The sequence below is a fragment of the Toxotes jaculatrix genome, chromosome 17, assembly GCF_017976425.1.
Source record: "Toxotes jaculatrix isolate fToxJac2 chromosome 17, fToxJac2.pri, whole genome shotgun sequence".
Taxonomy (NCBI): domain Eukaryota; kingdom Metazoa; phylum Chordata; class Actinopteri; family Toxotidae; genus Toxotes; species Toxotes jaculatrix.
Window position 1 is genome coordinate 1,609,455 of NC_054410.1, and position 21,228 is coordinate 1,630,682.

Here is a 21,228-nt window from a genome sequence, read left to right on the forward strand (position 1 = left end):
TAGGTGCATGTGCAGTGCTGTACTGCCAGTGCTGTGCTGTAAGAACAATATCAGAATCAGACTTCAGTGCAGTAATGTAGTATTTGCACCTGCAGAGCACGACTTGCATCAGGGACGGTGCACTGTGACCCAGGCTGCCGTGAGTTCGACTGTTTGGTTGCCACAGTTACAGTTTTCTTGCTTCAGCTCTTACCGTCCACTTTCTTCATTTATCTGTTCTGTGCTGCGTGTTTACATCCTCAGTGACATCATAATGAAACTGCGGCTTGTTGAATAATCTTTATATCCTTCAACTCTTTCATTTATTTTGCACAAACATCCTGAATTTGTGAAAATGAAGCTTTCCACTTGCAGCAGGAGCCCAGTTGACCTGGCTCAGCTTCACTGTTTTAACCAAATGTGTGTACATGTGTACACACATGTGAATGTCAACACAGTGTCATGATTGTCGAGCAGCTGGTTGTGTGCCAGCTTCCTGTGGAGATTTGCATCGACAGCTGATGGCAGCCATGTTGCGGGGTCATGTCCGTCTTCCTGCTTTGAGGACCGAACAGAGCAGATGTTGTGACAGTCAGCGCTGATCGTCTCTTCTCACTGTAATCCTTTATGTAATGTTTAACCTCAGTGGCTTATAGGCCCGGCAGCAGCAGCAGCAGCAGTGGCTGCTGGGAAACTCCCCCACAGGAAACATGACACACAGTTTCTGCTCTATGCTTTATTTTTACATATAGAGCTTAATTTACCAGGAATCCAGTCAGGAAGAAGCCTCTTATACAGGCGAGAAAATGGCAAAACTTTTGAAACTTTTCCTCAGTAACTACTGATGAAGCGCCCTTAACCCCTGACTGTTCCTGTGACCAGCAATTAACGACTGGTTAGCTGTTACGGGCAGCGGAAACGGGCTGCAGCTGTGGGTAAATAAGCTTAATTAGAAGCCACCAGCAGCGAGAAGCACAAAGGTCACACACCCACAGCGCCTTGACATTCCTCCATCAGTGGCCCTGTATGTCTCAGTGATTGTTGTTCTGGTCTCCGGTCCACCTTATCCTCCTCTGTTTGTACCTTTATGGTGGCTGATTGTGATGACGGAGAACCCTGAGAGTTTGTGTACATACAAAATATCATCATAGGCGTTTACAACACCCTACAAACTGACCTTCAGGACGGGGTCCAGTCACCTGCTGAGTCCATCTGTTGGAGCGGCTCACTCTCTCTCTCTCCCGCCGTAACTCAAGCCCGCTCGCTCGGTCACACACACTCACTGCTTTTAGAGACAAGGGGCTTTCCCCTGTCCACTGTGTGTGTGTGGACTGTTCTGACAGAGCGTCGCCTGGTCATCTTACACCTCCTTATTCCTAGACTCGTGTTTCCACTAAAATCTCTGCGTGAGTAACAGTTTAACCTCGGAACACCGAAGCAGAGCAGCGAAGCTGTATTAGTGATGTTCTGCAATATTGTCATCGGCCATAATTCAGCGGACTAATGAGGGTTTTTTTGACATTTTTTAATGAATGTGAAGAAAAACCATTATGAGAAATGCATCGTAATGTCGATCGATAATGACGATCTTGGGAACATGAAATGGCTTTATCTGCAAATTGCAGGATTTAAATATTTTTGAGATGTTTTTAAACATATAACCTCTTCCAGACCCATTTTCTATACACACCACTGTTAATCTGTGACAGCATTTACCAGCATTTGGCTGAAGGCCTCAGTTTGTGTTCTGGAGAATGGACGGATGCTAACAAATCAATTAAACTCATTTTATCGTCGCTTTACAGTCACATTTCAAAACAACTCTGTTACTCGATTTTGTTTAGAAAGCAGTGCCCTACTGTGCATTTATACATCGTCAGCGTGGGGGAGCCACTAAATATATCGAGCTGCCATTAAATAACCATCCTGAGGCAGGTGTGGTGCCTATCACCCACATGCTCATGGCCTTCACTTCTGTCAATTTATACAGATCACAAAGTGACACCTGAGTATTTCACTTTAAAAATACGTTTTGTTTGTCTCAAACTTCTCCTTTCAACTTCAGCGTTGCAGTAGTTGCATCTGTGCAGTTTGGGAGCAAGTCTGCACTTAATTTCGATGACTGTGCTGATGACTGAGCTCTGTCAAATCATGTTTGGCTACTGGAGTAATCAGTTGCTGATGTAATCTGGAGGACATACCCTGCACAACACATTTTTTTCTAACTAGACTCCGTATTTGAGACAAACCACCGAAGATCTTCAAAACGTGATAAGCATTCACAACATTAAAACAACAGACTTTGCAAGTTACTCTTTCTTTAAAAAGGATGTATACATGTGCAAGCTGCTAGACTCTGACCCTGTGTTCAATAGATGGATGCTGTTATGTAATTAGCCTAACTTAAAGGAGTTCCTGTGGTGCGCCATCCGACTGCTCTCTCTCTCTCGTGCTGCGAGTCGTTAAGCTTTTTTCCACCATTAATTAAGCAGCAGCGACTTCTCTCTTCCTCTGCCAGGGGAGCCCAAATGAGAGTCTTTTCCAAAGCTGAGAAACAGAACAGGCACAGAGGAGAACACCAGGCTAAGACTGCTGAAGCCAGAGCGGAGCATCAGTGTTTCCACAGGCCCGGGCCGCACTCATAAAAGTATCTCAGAATAGTCGTGTTGATGTGAGACCAGTTTGCTTCATAAGAAATAGTGATGCTTTTATAGTTCTGTGACCCGGTGTCAACAGTCATCCTTGATCGCCGCTCATCTCCCAGAACGCCAGGTTAAAATCTGCACTACTACATGTTTTTATATAGAAGTGCAGCCGGTTTATCAGCTGAAACGGTCCCGCAGCAGACCAGCAGGTAATGAATATAGGGCTGCAACTAACTGTTGTTTTCTTTTAAAATTAAAATGCCACTTATCTTTTTGATTGATCATTTTGTCTGCAAAATCCAGCAAGTCGTAAAAAATGCTCGTTGTCCCCTTTGGTCTGCGGGGAAATGACGTCTTCAGATGTCTCGTTGTGTCCAATCAGATATTCAGCTTGCTGTCATATGTGAGAGACAAAACTTAAAATCCTGCAAAGATTTGAAATATTTGCTTAAAAAGGACTGAAGCGATCATATGATTGTCAAAATAGCTGCAAATTCATTTTCTGTTAATTCACTGAGTAATTGTCATAGCTCTAAATGAATATAGACAGGTTGCTGTGAAGGGATGAATGAAAAGTTACGTCCACAACTGTGAAATGTATTTGCTCTAAGTCATATAATTTCTGTCGTCTTGATTGCTGCCTCTTTTAAAGGAAGATGACGTTTCCATTCAGCTCACTGTCATGTTAGAAAACTTTAACAACATAAAACAATCAGGCCGACAGCTCTTCTTGTCCACCCGACAGTTTCACTGGCATCACTGACTTCCACTAGCTGCTGCTGCTGTGACACAGCCATAATAATCCTCCAAATGATGGTTGGCTTATGCAGAGAGAGGCTGACAGAGTGGATCAGCGACAGCCAAACACTCACTTCAACCCTGAATTTCATCCACCGGCCGCAGTGGCTGCTGGATTAAAAAGATCACGTTTGTACCAGCTAAATGGATTTGGGGATAAAGATGGATGGTAAAAGTAAATGCCCTCGGTGATATGGGCAGTTTCAGTCATGAAAGAGCCCCGGTTTAGGTCCGGTCAGTGTGTTCATTTGAGCGACTCAGCTGAATTTATGATGAATCAAAGACACTTAAACTTGCAAATGTTGTCAGAAGTAGCAGGTTTATTTTAATGAGGTTATTCTAGTTAATCATACATGTTAATATTGCGTCATTTATTTTGGGCGGGCTAACGAATTGTTTTCCTTGGTTGGGTTTTTTTGTTTTTTCCACTTCAGAAGCTTTTTAATCACTTTTCTGTCCTTTGCAGTGACATAGCGTTTTTGTGGTTTGGAAGAAGCTGGTTGCCTTGACAACTGTCAGCACTTCGCTTGTGGCTGGTGTATTTATTCCTTTTCTGCTTCTATGCCTCATTCTTGGTATAAGCATGAACAGCCAGCAGGTAACGCCCGCTCAGGTGCTTTATAGGTGTGCAGGTGTGAGCCTGAGGCCATGTGCCAAACCTGGACAGAAATATATGCAAAAATTCTTTGAATGTTTAACCAGTTAATGTGTCCTGTTGTCCTCGGCGTGCACTTTAATTTTGTCTGTACAGGAAAGGTTAGCTGCGATGTGGTGAACTGTCGTGGTGGAGGAGTGAAACCTCTGATAAAACCGCCCGTTTCATGGCAGCACGTTTTTTTTGGCGCTGAGCGTCAGCGTTAGATGTTTGAGTCCCTGATAAATAACATCCCAATGACAACAATGACATCCTTCACTTACTGAAACAAACAATTGACAGTTAACTTCAGGCAGTGACAGTGTTTAATGATCAGGGCTGAAAAAGTGAATCAGTAAAAAGATTAACTGAAAATTGCTCAACAACAGTTTGTGTGTGTGTGTGTGTGTGTGTGTGTGTGTGAGTGTGAGAGAGTGTTTCTGTTTCTTCTTCCTTGCTGATGTGTATGAAGGGTAGTTTCTGGGTTATTCTAGGCCAAAGACACACACATTCCCTCACACTGTTTAAGTACAGTCATACACAGTGGCAGTCTCTCTCTCTCTCTCTCTCTCTCTCTCTCTCTCTCTCTCTCTCTCTCTCTCTCTCTCTCTCTCTCTCTCTCTGTAGAGGGATTACTGTGTCCTGTGTGATTATCTGTCTATTAATAGCTTCCTTTAAGGCCGTACACATGCTCCTATAGCAGCAGAGCTGCAGGATCCACAGGCCCCAGGCTCCCGCAGCACAAGCCCACCCCGAATCCTGCAGCCAGTAATTACTGTAATGAACTACAGCCTACTGTACACTACTGTACTGAGAGGAAGATAAAGGAGGACCTGCACACCCCCACACACGCTGTGGACAGCTACATCAAGTGTACACACAAAACAAGCATGCACACATTCGCTGCAATGCAAAGAAAGACACTATATAAATATGTATATTCAAGATATTGTTTCAGATATCAGTATTCAGATACTATTACAGCTTCTCCTCCTGCGTAGCCACAACACAGAGAGACTTGGAAGAAGCTTCTTTCCTCAGGCCAGCAGGATGTTGAGCTCTGTCCCCTGAACTCTGTCCCCTGAACTCTGTCCCCTGACCTCTGTAGATCCTGAATACTTCACACCAGCCTGCAGATTTGCATACTTGCAGTTGAACATGCACAAAATTTTATGGTGTAGTTCGTCTTTTAACTCTGGCATATATGAAGTTTACATCTTTATATACTGATGTACTGTTTGTGTCCCACCCGAGGTCTAATATTCACTCTCCTTTTTGGCTCTGGTTTGGTCTCCACTGTCTCCACTGTTAACCAGCTGGTCTCTGACTGTGTCTCTGTTGTTTGGTGCAGGACAGGTAGTGTATGCTGTGCTGTGTATGCTGTGGCAGAGCTGAGAGCAAACCAAAACAGTCATTCTGAATTCTTGTCCACATTCTGACTTCAGCTTTTTGATGCTTTTGTCCAGGGCAACTTAAAAAGAGTGAGCAGAAAAGACTAAATATCTTCTTGCTCAAGGACATGTAGGCTGTGCAGCTACTTCAACATTCTGGACAACTCTCCTTTTAGGTATTTGGATCAGTGAGTGATCATATCACATGCAGGGCAAATAGAACTTGTTTCATCTTGTTGGATTGTAAACACTGAGGTGCCATTCTCGCCCTGCGTATGTTTTAAGCTCTGACTTTGAAATGAAATTTTTTGCGGGAGCGTTCTTCTGTCCCGCTAAGTTTGTGGAGGAGGGATTAGAGCCCGCAGAGCCAGTCAAGACTCCTGCCAGTCGGTCGGGGTTTGGGTTTGTTTGTGGCTGACCTGGTTGGACGCGGCCTGAATGAGCTGAGCTGAAGCAGGAGGCCAGCAGGTCGTGAGTAACCAGAGGCATTTGGATCAAAACATGTTCAGTATAATCACTTTAAATGCGCTTGAAGGGATCTGCCCAGGGTTGTTTCCCAGGACAGGAAACTGGACTTTCTCTCTCAGTGGTCAGAATTTTTTTTATTTTTTTTATCTTCATCAGTATGCCTCACCCTTCTCTCTCATTTCTTGGTTTGACAAGATCCAAAATCACTTGGATCCTGTCTGGTCAGAGGGTCTTGACCTGATCACATGACGCGTCCCACTGAAACATTTGAAAAACAAACAGAATTGATCTCTGATTAGGCTCAGATTGTAACCTGCTGCACATTAATCAATGTGCCAGTGATCATTAGCTTCCTCGGACTCCGTCTCTCTGGATAAGGTTCATTCTGAGGTGTTTGATGGTGTAACTCAGTGAAACCTCAGTGAAATCAGCAATTAAACAAAAATCTTCCCAGAACTGTGTTCTCGATGAATCGATGAATCCTTTGGTCAATAAAACCATTGTGAAAAATCACTATTTTTGTTACGATGAGGTGAAAAGGTCATCTCACTCGTTTAAACACAGGTTGTGACTCAGCGTGAAGAGCAGTAGAATTCAAAATGGCACACACACACACACACAGTGATACTGGTGTGCTGCCTTCGGAGCAGCAGCTTATCTCTTACATAATAATGGCCCGGTCCTGCTGGGACGGGAGCATCAGATCTGAGTTGTGGTGATCGGGGAAAAGCAGAGTGTCTCCCTTCAGGTGTGAACTCTGTGCGACCCTCCGCCTTGTCTGTCACGGTGTGACTGGAGTACAGACACCTTGTTGTGCCTGTACATCCATACGGTTTGTGACAGCTCAGCCGCTACCGTCAGAACCTCTCACTGTTACACTGCGAGGCTGTCGCGCTCATTCTGTGCAGAGCAGGTTTGCTCAGGGTCTACAAACTGGCTTTTTGGGAAACTTTCAGACATTTCTAATGGTCTTCTTCAGCAGGTAAGAGTCTGCTCAGGTGTCACCGACGTTCCAAACGTAGGTCATGTCATAACGGAGTCATACAGGCGGGGACATAAGCCCTCCTTATGTTATCTAATGTCCTGTGATGACAACTGAACAAACTCCATTGATGTGGTTGAAAGCTCTGGAAGAATCTAGTCAGTGGACTTAAGGTTAATATTTTCTTTGTTATAACTAACAGTAAAAACTACAGAGAAATAAATAATAAATAAACAATAAAGTAGAAAAATGAATAAAAACTGAACAAAGACTGAAGAGTAGAGACAAGCAGCATTTTTGCTTTCATTTGATGGTTTTACAGGAAACAGGAGGAGGATGGAAAGCAGATAAAAGTCCCCACCTCCAATCAAACCAGTGACATCACAGCTACTCAGAGCACGTCTTAGACCGCCGTCCCACCAGGACGCCCCACGGCTCCGTCTTTCTGTCTTTATTCTAAGCATTTGATTTTCTGGAGTTGGTGTTACAGCTCTCTGACTTCTGTGAGAGTCTTCACCAATTTAACTTTTCTCTGCATCTTTCTCTTCCCGTGTGTTTGTGTGGTTTGATTCGTGTGCCCAGACGTGCCAGCGCCGGAGCAGCCGGAGCTGTTCCTGAAGAAGCTGCAGCAGTGCTGTACTGTCTTTGACTTCATGGACACGCTGTCTGACCTCAAGATGAAGGAGTACAAGCGCTCCACGCTCAACGAGCTGGTGGATTACGTGACCGTCAGCCGGGGCTACCTGACAGAGCAGGCCTACCCCGAGGTCGTCAAAATGGTGAGGAGAGACGAGTTCACTTATTCTACAGACACGCTGGACTCACACAGATTTTTGTGCGATACCACAGTTACAGGTACAGACACAAAATCTCAAACTGCTCATCGCAGGTGTGAGAAGTTTTGGCTTCTAAACTTCACAGGTGATATAATTTATTTTTTTCGTCTTACCTTATGTTATTAATCATCTCACAAACCTTTAAGATTTACTCAGTTAAAGTACTTGGTCACATTGATGCAAAAATGCTGTAAAACTCAACACACTCAGACTTGTTCTCAGGTCCTGCCCCAGTTTCCACCCTTCAGGTTTTGTGCCCATACACTGTGGGTGTCCCGCCTCTGTTCACTGTTCACAGACAGTTTCCCCACAAAAGAAACCTCAACACAACAACACTGAAGAAATAAGAGACCAATAGTTTTTAATATTACTCTAAATATTCTAACATCAGGGTTTGGTTGAGTCAGTGAAGTTGAGATCTGTGTGGATTGGAACAAATCAAATAAGTAGTGTATGTTAGACCTGAGAGACTCAGCAGCAGTGAAACGCTGAGGTCAGTGTGTGAATCAGGTAAATTACTGATGAGGCCACAGTGATAGTGCAAACACAAATGACTAATCACTTAAGTGTTTGCTGCTCTTTTATCAAAATAAGAGCCTGAACAGAAAGAAATGAAAAGATTTCTTTAAAAAGTAAATAGATTTTAATCCTGAACAGGAAAAACAGGAACGGAAATTAAACACATTTGTTTAAAGTGTCCTCCTCGTGCTGTCTTCTAGGTGTCTCACAACATATTCCGGACCCTTCCGCCCAGTGACAGTAATGAGTTTGACCCTGAGGAGGATGAGCCCACGCTCGAGGCCTCCTGGCCTCACTTACAGGTAAACGCAGCTGAAGAAGTGTGTGTGTGTGTGTGTGTGTGTGTGTGTCTGTGTATTTGTTAATTAAAATGTTGTATCTTGTTTCGGTGTTGCACAAACAGAAATGTAAAAACTGTCAGGTGAAATTGTCTGTTATCTCTTCTTAAACAACAGTTCATCCATCTGCCCGTCACTCGATATAACATCGAGTTTCCAGTTACAGTCGCTGAGCACAGCTCTTAGCATGATGATACCAAAAATGGCAGCTCCACTGTGACTCCGTGAGGCGCAGGCCAGCGTGAGCTTCACTGCAGATCCATCAGAATGAATCCATCAGCTGATGGACAGAAGAATAATCAGCAACTATTTTCATAACCAGTTCATTGTTTCTGCAGTCACACAGTCTGAAGCTCCAGCCTCTTATTTTAAAATGAATAACACAATCAGACATTTCAGGACATCTCTGAGAAGTTGTGATGTTTAGTAAACTAATGATTAATCAATAACAATTAATGGAAAATGAACATAACCATCTGTTGCTGCCTCAGCTGTGTGACATGTTTTCATGGATTCCCATTGAACCTCAGTGCAACAACAAGACTCTGTGATGCTGCACAGAGTCGCTGCGCCTGGCTGTAACCTCCCCTAAAACCACAGGTTGTCATTTTGACGTTTTGGTTTGTGTATGTATTTAACAAACAAGGCACAGCGTGTTAATGAACGAGCTGCAGAGTGTGGTGTCGTAGTGTTGAACTTCAGACGGAGCCTGTTTTCCCCCTGCTTCCAGTCTTAATGCTAAACTAGGCACGAGAGTGATTTCTTTCATCTCAGCCTCAGAAAGAAAGAGAATAAGTATTTTCCAAAAGTTAAACCATTCCTGGAAGAAACTTCGGTGCCGTTGAGCTGGTGGTTGTGTTTGACTCCTGGTAGTCGGGTGGGTTTTGTTTTGGTCCGGTTTTGGGACCAGGTCTGGAGCCAGGCTCTCTGGTCTCTCACGTCCCCTCCTCCTTCTCTGTGCTTGCTGCCCAGGACTCCTTTAGAAATGAGATGCAAATCTCAAGGAGAAGCTTCCTGGTAAAACCTTTTTCTTTTTGTTTTGTCTCATTCGCACAATTTTTCCAAAGCCATAAACAATATTTTTTTATTTCCCTGATCAGACTCCCTTATCACCCACATCCAGGCCAATCCTGGCATTTTTCTTCACCCAGCTGTTTCCACGGTACTCTGTGCCTTTTGTGACCTTTGACCACTTTGACCTTTCCCTTTAATCCAGTCCAGTCCCAGTGTTTACAGGGTTAGTTTCTAAAAGAAAGGTACCTGATTTTTTTTTGTTGTTTTTTGTTTCTTTGTTGTTTTAATGCCAACACCTCTCTCTCATCCTCCCTCTGTCTGTTCCTTCCTCCCACCCTCTCTTCTTCTTCTGCGCTCTCCAGTTGGTATACGAGTTCTTCATCCGGTTCTTGGAGAGTCAGGAATTCCAGCCCAGCATTGCCAAAAAGTACATAGACCAGAAGTTTGTCCTACAGGTGAGTCGCTGAGTCGGCCTGCAGGTAAAAGGTCGTCCTCAGGTATCGTCTCCTGTCCGTTTAACAGGAGCAGACTGACAGAGGTTTCTAGCTTCTTAAGGATTTGCTGCTTTTCTTTGTCACGCGTGAAAGTAAAGTCAGTATCTTTGGATTCTGACGTTTGAGTCGTCACATTGGTCTGTGGGAAATTCTAACTGTCAGCTTTTACTGTTTTCTGACATTTTATAACCAAAACAAATAGTTACAGTTAATTTATTTACTTTCTTCTTCTGTTTTTTGTTGATTGTCTTTAATTCAGTGTTTTTCTGTCGCTTGGTTCTCGTCTCTAATCTCTGTCTCTTCTCTCTGTCCAGCTCTTGGAGTTGTTCGACAGCGAGGATCCTCGGGAGAGAGACTACCTGAAGACAGTCTTGCATAGAATCTACGGCAAATTCCTGGGGCTGAGGGCTTTTATACGAAAACAGATCAATAATATTTTTCTACGGTGAGTAGACACCTGCTCCTCAAATGTATTTTAAAATCACGTTCCTCTCTGTTAGACAGAGGTTGGTGTTTGTCTTCACTGCAGATGACACGACTGTTTGTACCACGTTAACGCTGATGAGGCCTTTTCCTCCTTTTTCATTTTTATTTTTAAAAAGTTGAAACAAGTGACACTGTTTTTTTTCATGGGACATTAGGTTTGATGTAAAGTGCATTCAGACAGTTCTATAGTATATGAATATAAACAATATGACACACTGCCTTACAGTGTCCAGTCAGTATGTGCATTTACAGATCACTTGCTTTAGTTTAATCTTTTTCTCGTGTCCTGTCTTCGGTCTCCTCTCTTCTCTGCCTCCGTCTCTGTCCTCTCTGTCTGCTCTGCAGTTTTGTTTATGAGACGGAGCACTTCAACGGGGTGGCTGAGTTGCTGGAGATCCTGGGGAGGTATGTGGAGGCCTCCGACCCTCACACACATTTACATTCTGCTCTGTTAGCTGAAGCTTTTAGCCGGAGCCACACAGACCTGAGAGCAACAGCAGAACTGAAGTATAACGCTGGTATCTGCCTGTGTTTGTTTCAGTCGCAACAATATGAGGATGTTTTTATCTAATGGAGATAGAGATCTTTTTCGAGAGAGACTTGAGAATTGCTAAAGATTAATAAGAAATGGTGAAAACTCAGGCTGAGTGATTTGGCTCCATAAAAACAGGATTTACTCAGAGAGATGTGAGGTTCACGTTCAGTCAGGAGCAGAGTTTGTAGACTTCTAGATAAGAAATAAATTAATCCTCTCCGCTCAACAGTCTTTTTAATCCTCTAAAAAAAGAGATATGATTTCCACAGACAGTTGCATGGGACGTGCACACAGGCCTGAGGGCGATTTCCTCTCTTGTTGTAGTTGTTGCTTATATTTTTGATAAAAGTTAAATGAAACGTGTGTGAAATGTATCTGCGTAATCCTTTTAGAGCTGTGTAAAAGTTGAGCCAGACTCCGATTCACCTGACACCTTAACGGTTCCTGATGCTGCAGTAGAGGAGGTGGTGTGATCTGCTGATGAATCAGAAATGAACAGTTGAGATAAAGAGCTCAACCTGTGACGAGGGCTCACAGCTGCTTTGTCTCAGGGCGTCACATGTTGGGGACAGATGAATGAATGAATACGTGGTGTCAGATTGTACGGCTTCTGAGTCGTTTGTTGCTAAGTATCAAAGCTCAAACAGAACATCAGGGAGAGGCTTTTAGCCCCGACTGGGAGGAAATGAAAGACACAGCTTCCTGACAGAAAGGTAAAAGCAAACAAGTGAGACAGATACAGACTATTTCTACAAAAAAATCCTCACACAGCCAGCACACAAGAAAGTTCTGTGAATGGCTGCAGACCCTCAGACTCACCGGCCGGTAAGTCGAGGATCACCTGTGGGGTGTGTGCCTGGGCTGACCTTTAAACCTGAATGTGAATAAAGCCAGTTCAGGATTGTAGTCGTCATTTTGTGCGTGTGGAGCTTTAAAGACTCGTCACGTCTTCTGTCTTTGGGCCTGAAAGTTAAATCATCACTTACATCTCTTTATTTCTCCTCCAGGCTCCATCGCTCATATAAACAGACTTCTGTTTTGTCTGCTGCTCATTGATCTTCCACTTTCAGACAGTCACAATCAAACCCTTTCATGTTTTCATGTTTAATTTATATTTTCTCTTTTTTTCTCTGCCTCCCCTCCTCCCCTCCTCTCCCTCTCTGAACTCTCTCTCTCTCTTTCCCAGTATAATCAATGGTTTCGCTCTGCCACTGAAAGCAGAGCATAAACAGTTTCTGGTCAAAGTGTTGATCCCTCTCCACACTGTCAGGAGCCTGTCCCTCTTCCATGCACAGGTAATGTGTGTGTGTGTGTGGGGTGGGGGGGGGGGGGGCACCTAAAAACTGTAGTATTTGTATTTGCGGCTTGAAAGCTGAACTAAAACTAAACGTTGACGAGGGACTGGACAGGACTCAGGTTTGATAAGTGGATTTGATTCTGGATTCAGATTCAGTAAAACACTGTGAGGCTCCAGTCACAGTAACATGAGCTCTAACCTGTGGCTTCTTCTCCCTCTGCAGTTGGCGTATTGCATTGTACAGTTCCTAGAGAAAGACCCCTCATTAACAGAACCAGTAAGTATCCGTTCATCTCTCTGAATCCACCATGTTTGATGCCGCCGCGACCTGATGTGTGTAACGCAGACATTTGTCATGTTCTGTACTGTTCGAGCTGCGATCACTCGGTCAGTCAGTGCTGTGTGAAACACTTCTGCATCACATGGGCCTGTGACTCATTTTACACCATGGAAACAGCAGTTTGACAAAAAAAAAAAAAAAACGCTCAACATCCTGTTAAGAGCTTTTTCTGGAGATTTCAATCACATCAGTTGAGCTCACTTGTCCCCATGACCACTGATGTCCAGCCATCTGTGAGACGTTTGAAAGCTTTGGGAAGAGTTATTAAATGGACGCTGAGTTAAGACTGTGGGGTCAGATCACTGTGCACAAACAGTCCTTACTGCAGTGGAAATGTCTGATTACTGTTTACAGTGCATTTTTAGCGTTTTCACTCCTGTTTGTTGTGCGAGACTTTTACTCACCAGCTTCGTGGCTTTCAGCAAATGAAAACACACACGACACAAACCACTGATCCGCATGTTAAAGCCTCAGGCTGAGCTGTGAACTCTTCCTCTTCATCCTCAGGTCATCAGAGGCTTACTGAAGTTCTGGCCAAAAACCTGCAGTCAAAAGGAGGTGAGGCTGTTCTTCTTCATGTATTAACTCTGTGTGTGTGTGTGTGTGTGTGTGTGTGTGATTGCTCTGTGTTGCTCAGTGTGTGTTAACACTTTCGTCCTGTGCTGCGTCCAGGTGATGTTTCTAGGCGAGCTGGAGGAGATCCTGGACGTCATTGAACCCACACAGTTCGTCAAGATCCAGGAGCCGCTCTTCAAACAGATCTCCAGATGTGTCTCCAGCCCACATTTCCAGGTCAGTGAAAACCCGGTGCTGATATCCTGTTAGTATGTTAAGGACTGACTCAGGAACAGTGCGATTGAACTGTAAGGAAGCATAAAGACAAGCGTGTGCAGAACGTATTCAGCGGTTTGGTTTAACAGGAACACTCACACTTTCAAAGCTTTTGTATAGAAAACAGTTTTGGGGGAATTTAAAGGGAAACACTGAAGATAAAAAGCTGCAAATGATTCTGGATTTCTCTGGATGTTACTTCACGCGTGGACACTGGGCTCCGTCTCTTTCTGTCTGCGTCGTCCCAGGTTGCAGAGCGAGCTCTGTACTACTGGAACAACGAGTACATCATGAGCCTGATCGAGGAGAACTCCAGCGTCATCCTGCCCATCATGTTCGCCAGCCTCTACAGGATCTCCAAAGAGCACTGGAACCCGTGAGTGGCTTTAAAATAACTCTGCGCCAGTGTTTGTGTAATAGATGAAGCTTTTTTTCAGATTTTATAGATTCAAACAGAAATACCCAGGTTTTTTTTTTTTAAGGCGCCGGTGTCTGATTTTTTGTTCCCACACTAAATTGTGTTGAGCTTCTGGCTGATCTGCAGCCTGATCATCAGCTCTTTACTCACAGTCCCTGAAGACTCGGTAATCTTCAGGATTTCTCTGTAACGCAGGACACAAGTTGGAGATACAGTGTGATTGAAAGTGTGTGTCGAAGCTGTAAACCTGGATGTCGTGTCTTCAGTAGTGAAGTGTGATCTCCCTCTGTCCTCCCTCCTCTCAGGGCGATCGTGGCGCTGGTCTACAACGTACTGAAGGCCTTCATGGAGATGAACAGTACCTTATTTGATGAACTCACAGCCACTTACAAGTCGGACCGCCAGCGGTGAGAAGCCATTCACGCTCACACCATCACGCACACTCGTGGATAATGTGATGGTTTATGATGCCTGCAGAGAGCTGCTTAACACGTTAGAGACACACACACACACACACAGTGTTACTATCATCACACTTTACAGATATCAGGGTTGAGATGTCTGTGCTTATTAAACGAGCTCCACGGAAACAAGCAGTGTTAGCAACAGCACGAGACGCAGGAAGAAGAGTGAGAGCGATGCTAATGTGTCAGAGACTGATCCTGATCCTGATCCAGATCCCGTGTTAGTGTTAGGCTCTGTAGGAAGAGTAAAGCCGCGCTCTGAAACAGTAAAAGTCCTCATGTTGTGTTTCTGTTTCAGTGAGAAGAAGAAGGAGAAGGAGCGGGAGGAGCTGTGGAAGAAGCTGGAGGACTTGGAGCTGAAGCGGGGCCTTAGGAGCGACGGGATCATCCCAACTTAACGAAGACAGCGCCGTGCTCCCCTCTGCCCCGCCCACCTCCCTCCCCTGCCCCTCATCCTGTTCCTCTCTGACTCCCCCGCCCCTCCATCCTGACCCCGGCTCCACCCCTCCACATCAGCCATGTCTGCCCAGAGCTCCGAAGAATCCCCGATAAAGGCCATCGTCTCTGGATCGACACGGAGCGCCCGCTGGTTTCTTAATTGTTTTTTTTTCTTATGTTTTTTTTCTCCTGTGTTTATGCGACTTACTTTACAGTAGATTCAACACGTCTGTTTTCATTATTTCAACAGCACTGTAAATAATTATTTTTTCTTTTTTTTCCCTTAAACTGATATTATTGCAAACAGAAAAACAAAACAATAATAATAAAAAAAAGGAAGAAAAAAATAGAAAATGAGAAAATGACTTGTGTGGGAGGGGGATTTAAACTACAACAAAAAAAAAACCTTTTGGACTGTAGGACATGAAACGAACTGTTGAAAACAAAAAACAACAAAAAAAGAGAAGCTAGATTGATTTTAACTCTTCATCCCATTCTCGTCTTCTTCAGAACAGTCCCACATGTAACTTTTATTTTCCTGGTTCTCCTCTTTGCTTTTCCTCCCGTTGCCTCCATTTTTCTGTTCCCTCCCTGCTGCCCCTCTGATGGTGCATCTGTCATTTCTGCCCCAGTACGGGGCGTCCGGACTGATTATACCCTCCTCCTCCTCCACCTCCTCCACCTCCTCTACCCCCCAATGGTTCCTAAAGGACCCCCGGCCCCTCTCTGGCCCCGCTTCCTGTTTTAAACGGGGAAGAAAAAAAAAATGAACAAAACACATTTAAAAACAACAACAGGGACTTTCTCACGACACAAACACATTTAAATTTTTCTTTCTGAGTGCGTTCACATGTGTGGTCTTACTGCACGTCACAGAGTCCAGCAGAAGGAGAGAAATTGTTGATAAATAATTTCCTCACGTTTGTGATTTGTGTTCCTGCTGAACACACTTTTATCATATCCTCAAATTACATAATCAATTCTGTCACAGTGAAATCGGTCGAAATGACTGAACAGGCAGGAAACTGCATAAAAACTCTCTTTACTTTTTTGGACTTTTATCGAATTCTTGCTTCTCTTGTGAGATTGTCTTGTTTTACGCTTCCGAGCCTCTAAAACTGATTCAGATTTCAGATTAAAAGTCTAAGAGGGGGAAATGGCCCCTCAGTGTAAGTGGTCACATCTTTTCGGCTCTGCCTCTGTCAGCTGGGATCATTTCCATTCTGCAGAAGCTGTGTTCTGTTTCAGGTCCTGTGCACGTCATTTATTTTGACCTCCCCGTGACCTGTGAACCCTCCCTGGGTCTCTGCTCTCGCAGGATTCAGTCTGACTCGATGATGCAGGAATGTTTACATGTAAACGCACTCGATTCATTTCCACCTCCTTCCTGCTCTGAAAATGGTGGATCACTTTTCACCACTTTCACTTGATTATTTTTCTCCTGCCCTCCATCTTTTTTTCTCTCTGACCCCTCCCTCCCTCCCTCACTGCCCCCCCCCCCTCCCCCCACCTCCCTCACCAACCAACCATTCATACCAGGTTTCCCTGGTATCAGTCTGGCACTGGTACCTCCGGCCATAACGGGGACTTCAGAATAAAAATTAAAAAAAGTCTTCAGAGGAACGCCAAAAATCTTCCTCCTGTCGTGAAAAAGACGAGCGCCCCGCCTCACCCCACCTCACTGGGGGGCGCTGCGTTGACTTCACAGTATTACAACAACAGTGACAAAAAAAGACAACCCTGTACATTGTTATTGAATGCAGTACACTGATAATCTTGTATCTTGTAGTAATTTAGCCTATGTTTTTTGCTTAGGAAACTGTGGAGAGGAGTATCCAGTATATAAAGAGGTATTATGGAACAAGACTTCCTGGTATTTATGATAGTGTTTCCCCCCTTTTAGTCTGTTTTTTCTTTTCTGTCTCTCACTCCTCCCTCTTCTCTTGGTTTTTATCTCATTTTGGATATTTTGCTGAAGTTTCTTTTGACCATTGGATATATTTTTTTTAGTTGGGGGAGGGTGGGGAGGGGAGGGGTTTAGGGGAAAGGGTGTGGGCAGGTAGGCAGTGGGGTCAGAGGGAGGGAGGGAGGGAGGGATGGAAGGCACGGAGCAGACCACTTTGCCCTGTTGGGAGTTTGACAGTGAACCTCCCCCCTCCTCCCTGGCAGAATTAATGTGTGCTTTAGAATGGCCCAGAAATAATATGATTTAAAAACTGAAAAAAAAAGATAAAAAAGGGTTGGAGAAATACAAATGTTTAATTATTTTAAAAAATAAAGAGATATTAAATTAAACCTGTTTTGTGATAAAGCCCAGATGCTGAATCGCTTTATTTACTGGGTTCACAGGGTGTGTGTGTGTGTGTGTGTGTGTGTGTGTGTGTTTTCATGGTACACAGCACCTGTTAGTGATACATTCACTGTGTTTTCATGTGATTTATTGACCATAAAAAATACAGAATATAACGGAGTTGATCTGTTAGAATGAGCTGGAGTTCAGAGCCTGTGTAATGTACTGCATTACGTCTTTGTGTGTATGAGGCGTGTGTGTTTGTTCTACATGTTTCTTCACTGTGTGTTGTGTGTCTGCATTCTGTTTGTGGGGAAATCCATGGAAGGCAACCAGCGGCTGGGTCAGATGGTTCTGATGAAGGCCCGGGACAGACATACTAAAAAAAAACAGAAGAAAACTCGAAGCTGTTGCCTGTTGAAGCGAAAGTACCTGGAAAATAAAAAGTCTCTGCACGTCCACAGAGGTTGGTCTGGTCCTGAGTCCAGATAACAAAATCACTGAGGACACCTGCGACACTGTCCACGGGCTTTAATTCACAGAAACATGTTGCCTCTGTCTCCTGTAGGTGGCGCATACTGATTAACCCCATTAACCAAATGAGACAGTCCCACAGGTGTGTTCCCCGAGTCTGCCAATCAGGTGAGAGGGCCCGGCAGCTCTTCTGGCCAATAAGAGAGCGGGAGGCGGACAGTCAAACATGAACGCGCTAAACTAAGGAAGCCGAAGAGCCGTGAAGGCGCGTGTTCAGGTGAAGGTGTTCTGAACATAATGGTCTCACAGGTGGACACAGGACAGGTGGATTCTTCAGCGGGACAGTTTTCTGATGCCGGATGTTGTGATTCTTCTTCTCCGCCGTTAAAACGGAAAACCGCTGGAATCCAAAGTGACCGCAGCTGCAGAGGAGGTGAGTGTTTCACTCTCGAGTTTCATGTCTTTCATTTTGTCTTTTATATTTGGAGGCTCAGTTAGTTTGGACCGTGTCTGTGAAAGAGTAGTCTCTCTCTGAAGGTAGAAAACTTTTTAAATCTTTGTAGAATCTTTTGAAAATCAGCAGCAGCTGCGGCTGGCGTGTTTTCATACCTGAGCGCATGCTCACAAAGAAAAGATGCACGTGGAGCTTAAAGTGTTCACTGATCAGACAGCTAAGTTCTGATGGGACTTTTGAAGCGGTTCCTCAGTTCGTCGCTAGAGGTCACCAGAGACCTGCAGCTCACAGAGCAGGTGTCAACAGCTATCTTATTACGATTAACTCATTCATCTGTCTTTGCTTATTATTATGATTATGATTATGATTATGATTTTTTTTTTATCAGACAGAATCTACACAAAAGTGGAGATACCACTGTTACCACTGTAACTAATTCCTCATCACACATCTCACTGTGACCGGGACATGGAAGAAACCAGCTGATGATTCTCTTAAAGGAAAAGTTTCCATTTTTGGAAACTTACTTTCTGTGTGACAGTGAGACGAGGAGTTTAAAAAAGTTTGGTCTCAAACACTGGACCTTCAGTAAAGCCAGAGACTCAGCACTGAGGTGTGGTAGCAGGTATCTGCCTGTAGGGGGAGTCCTCCTCCCTTGTCTCCACAGCATGTCTGAGCATGTGATTTCATTCAGGCGTGTAAATTATTCATTCTAAGGAACAGTTAAAAAGGCCGAGTGTCCAACTTCCTGACTGAGGGACTGGAAAAAACTATTGAGTTCACAAATCTGTAATCTGAGACTGTGTGGGGGGCTGTGGGGGGACGTGGGGGGACGCGGGGGGACTGTGGGAGTCCAGAAACTCCAGCTCGTGTTTCTTGAAGTGGTTCGTGGTGGATTTTGAGTTCTGCTTTGGATCATGGTCCTGTTGCAGACTTGCCAGCTTCCCTCCTTCTCTCTCTGTCTCTCTGCACCTTTCCTTGTCTTTCTCCAGGGTCCTCTGAACTTTTTCCTCCCTCCACCTCCTCCTTTGAAATCCTCTTCCTCTGCACCTCTTCCTCGTTTCTTTTTGGTTTTTTATTTCCTCCATCATCATTTCTTTCTTTGTCCCCATGTCTTTTTCCTCTCTGCTTCTCTTCACCCCCTTTTCTTTTTCTTCTACACCTTTTTTCCCTCCTTTTTTTATCTTCTCTTCCCTTGTTTCCTCCTCTCTTCTCACATCGTGACCCAATCATCTCTTGTCCTTTCACCACCCTCTGTCCTCCCCTCTCTCTCTCTCTCTCTCTCTCTCTCTCTCTCTCTCTCTGGATTTCTCTCCTCTCTTTAATCCCTATGCAGTAATGAATGTATGTATATTAATATAAGCCTCTTAATCCCAGATTGCCTCTGGCTAATCTTTGCCATTTTGTGAATGTCGATAGAAAAACAAAAGAAGCAGTCGAGTTGAATCCACGTTCTGTCTCAGTGATGAAATTCAGCGCCTGTGGGGATTTTCCCGTCGGAGCACAGAGGATATACATATCATAAGGACCGTTTTTATGATGTTAATGAGATCAAAAAAAGTCTTGTTGTTGTGGCTGTTTGACACGAATGAGATAAAAGCTTTTTTTTTCTGTCAATGAAAACAGAAAAGTATGAGAACGTACGAGTCCTCCCACTCAGCTGCCATAAATACTGCTGCTGCTGCAGGAGGCACGAGCCCACACACACACACACACACACACACACACACGATCTGTATGTCACAGATCGTGTGTGTGTGCGTGGGGTACCCCTCGGCCTGTGTCGACACACACACGAAGGCTCAGTGTGACTGCTGCTCCTCTGCAGACTCACATGTCAGTAGCATGACGCTGTGTAAAGCTTCTCCTGTTGGTCCTCATTTTACTTTTAATCTTGTTTATTTGTGTTTATCTGTTTGTATTTGTGCGTTTATAGGAGACCTGAGGAAACAATGCAGAAGCTCAGTTTGAAACGTTTTCCTGCTCCACAAACGCAGAGACGAACATTCGGTTCAGACGTAAACAAGCAAAAACAAACGAACCAAAATAAACGAGGGCTTCGTGTTGGTGGGGCCGTTGAAACGGTGACATAAAGAAACTGGACTCAGAAAGGTCAGTTTGAGAAACACGCACACACACGACCCCCACACTGAAGGACACACACAGTGACTACAAACGACACATCAGTCAGCCATTTCTCTGTGATCATTTTGTGTGTGTGTTTGTCAACAATCATGGGCCCCCTGACCCTATGGGCCCCTGGGTCTGTGCCCGGGGGCCCGTTCAGTAATCCTTCCATGAGTCATCAGATGCCAAATGGCTGCTCAGCTGTTTATGAAACTCGGGATCTTGCAGCTCCGTCAGGGAGACTCAGTGACCTTTTGTGTGGACTCTCACTGAAGCGTCCTGAAGTGTCCTCAGGAGCACTGCAGCAGGTCAGACACCTGAAGGAGGGACCCTGTCCCCCCAGATTAAACCCAGCACACCCTGTCGCTCTGAGGATCGATCCTGAATCCACAGGCTCACAGGGATTTACTGAGATCATGGTGACCCTGAAGAGCGAACTCTGACTCAGCAGAAACGTTAGACGCTTCTACGCTGTGAAAACGGTGACGTTCATTCTTTGGCACAAATTTTTTTGTTTTTTTTCCAGTGTAAAATCTTCGTTATTAACCTGATCGAAGCACAGGCTCGTCCTGCGTCACTGAAATAAATCTGCTCAGTCAGCTGAGCAAACTTTCAGAACGATGGAGTGAAATACCATTTCAGTTCCTTCTAAACTCCTTTGTCTAATTTCAGCGTGGCTCATGTTTTCATGCGTCTGGGTGAGAGGATGATTGAGACTCCTTCATGTTACATTAGTGTGATATGAGGTGGAGGCGTGTGAGAACTGCACAGATGTTAGGAGACATGGAGAGTCATAACACACTCCCACACATTTACAAACAAACAAGCAGCACGTCTGAGTAGTTTACAGCAGGAACATTAACAAACAGCATGTTTTTATTGACAGAAAAAGATCTTGTCTGGTTTCAGACGCTCGGCTTTTAGTTTTATGACGATTCACGCTGAGTCAATATGCGACGGATCATGTTGAAAACGA

The 21,228-nt window shown here is 44.4% G+C and overlaps 1 protein-coding gene across 6 annotated transcripts in view; it reads left to right on the forward strand.

Moving 5' to 3' along the window:
* ppp2r5eb (protein phosphatase 2, regulatory subunit B', epsilon) overlaps positions 1 to 17,197 on the forward strand; it is a 35,758-nt gene extending 18,561 nt beyond the window's left edge. For all 6 annotated transcript variants that reach the window (XM_041060343.1, XM_041060342.1, XM_041060340.1 and 3 more), the window contains 12 exons: positions 7,480 to 7,676; positions 8,453 to 8,554; positions 9,967 to 10,059; positions 10,413 to 10,543; positions 10,930 to 10,989; positions 12,306 to 12,414; positions 12,640 to 12,693; positions 13,264 to 13,314; positions 13,429 to 13,548; positions 13,836 to 13,963; positions 14,311 to 14,412; positions 14,768 to 17,197. In XM_041060343.1, coding sequence (XP_040916277.1) covers positions 7,480 to 7,676; positions 8,453 to 8,554; positions 9,967 to 10,059; positions 10,413 to 10,543; positions 10,930 to 10,989; positions 12,306 to 12,414; positions 12,640 to 12,693; positions 13,264 to 13,314; positions 13,429 to 13,548; positions 13,836 to 13,963; positions 14,311 to 14,412; positions 14,768 to 14,867 — 1,247 coding nt within the window. In that variant the 3' untranslated portion in view covers positions 14,868 to 17,197. The remainder of the gene's footprint in view (positions 1 to 7,479; positions 7,677 to 8,452; positions 8,555 to 9,966; positions 10,060 to 10,412; positions 10,544 to 10,929; positions 10,990 to 12,305; positions 12,415 to 12,639; positions 12,694 to 13,263; positions 13,315 to 13,428; positions 13,549 to 13,835; positions 13,964 to 14,310; positions 14,413 to 14,767) is intronic.
* Positions 17,198 to 21,228: the final 4,031 nt, after the last annotated feature.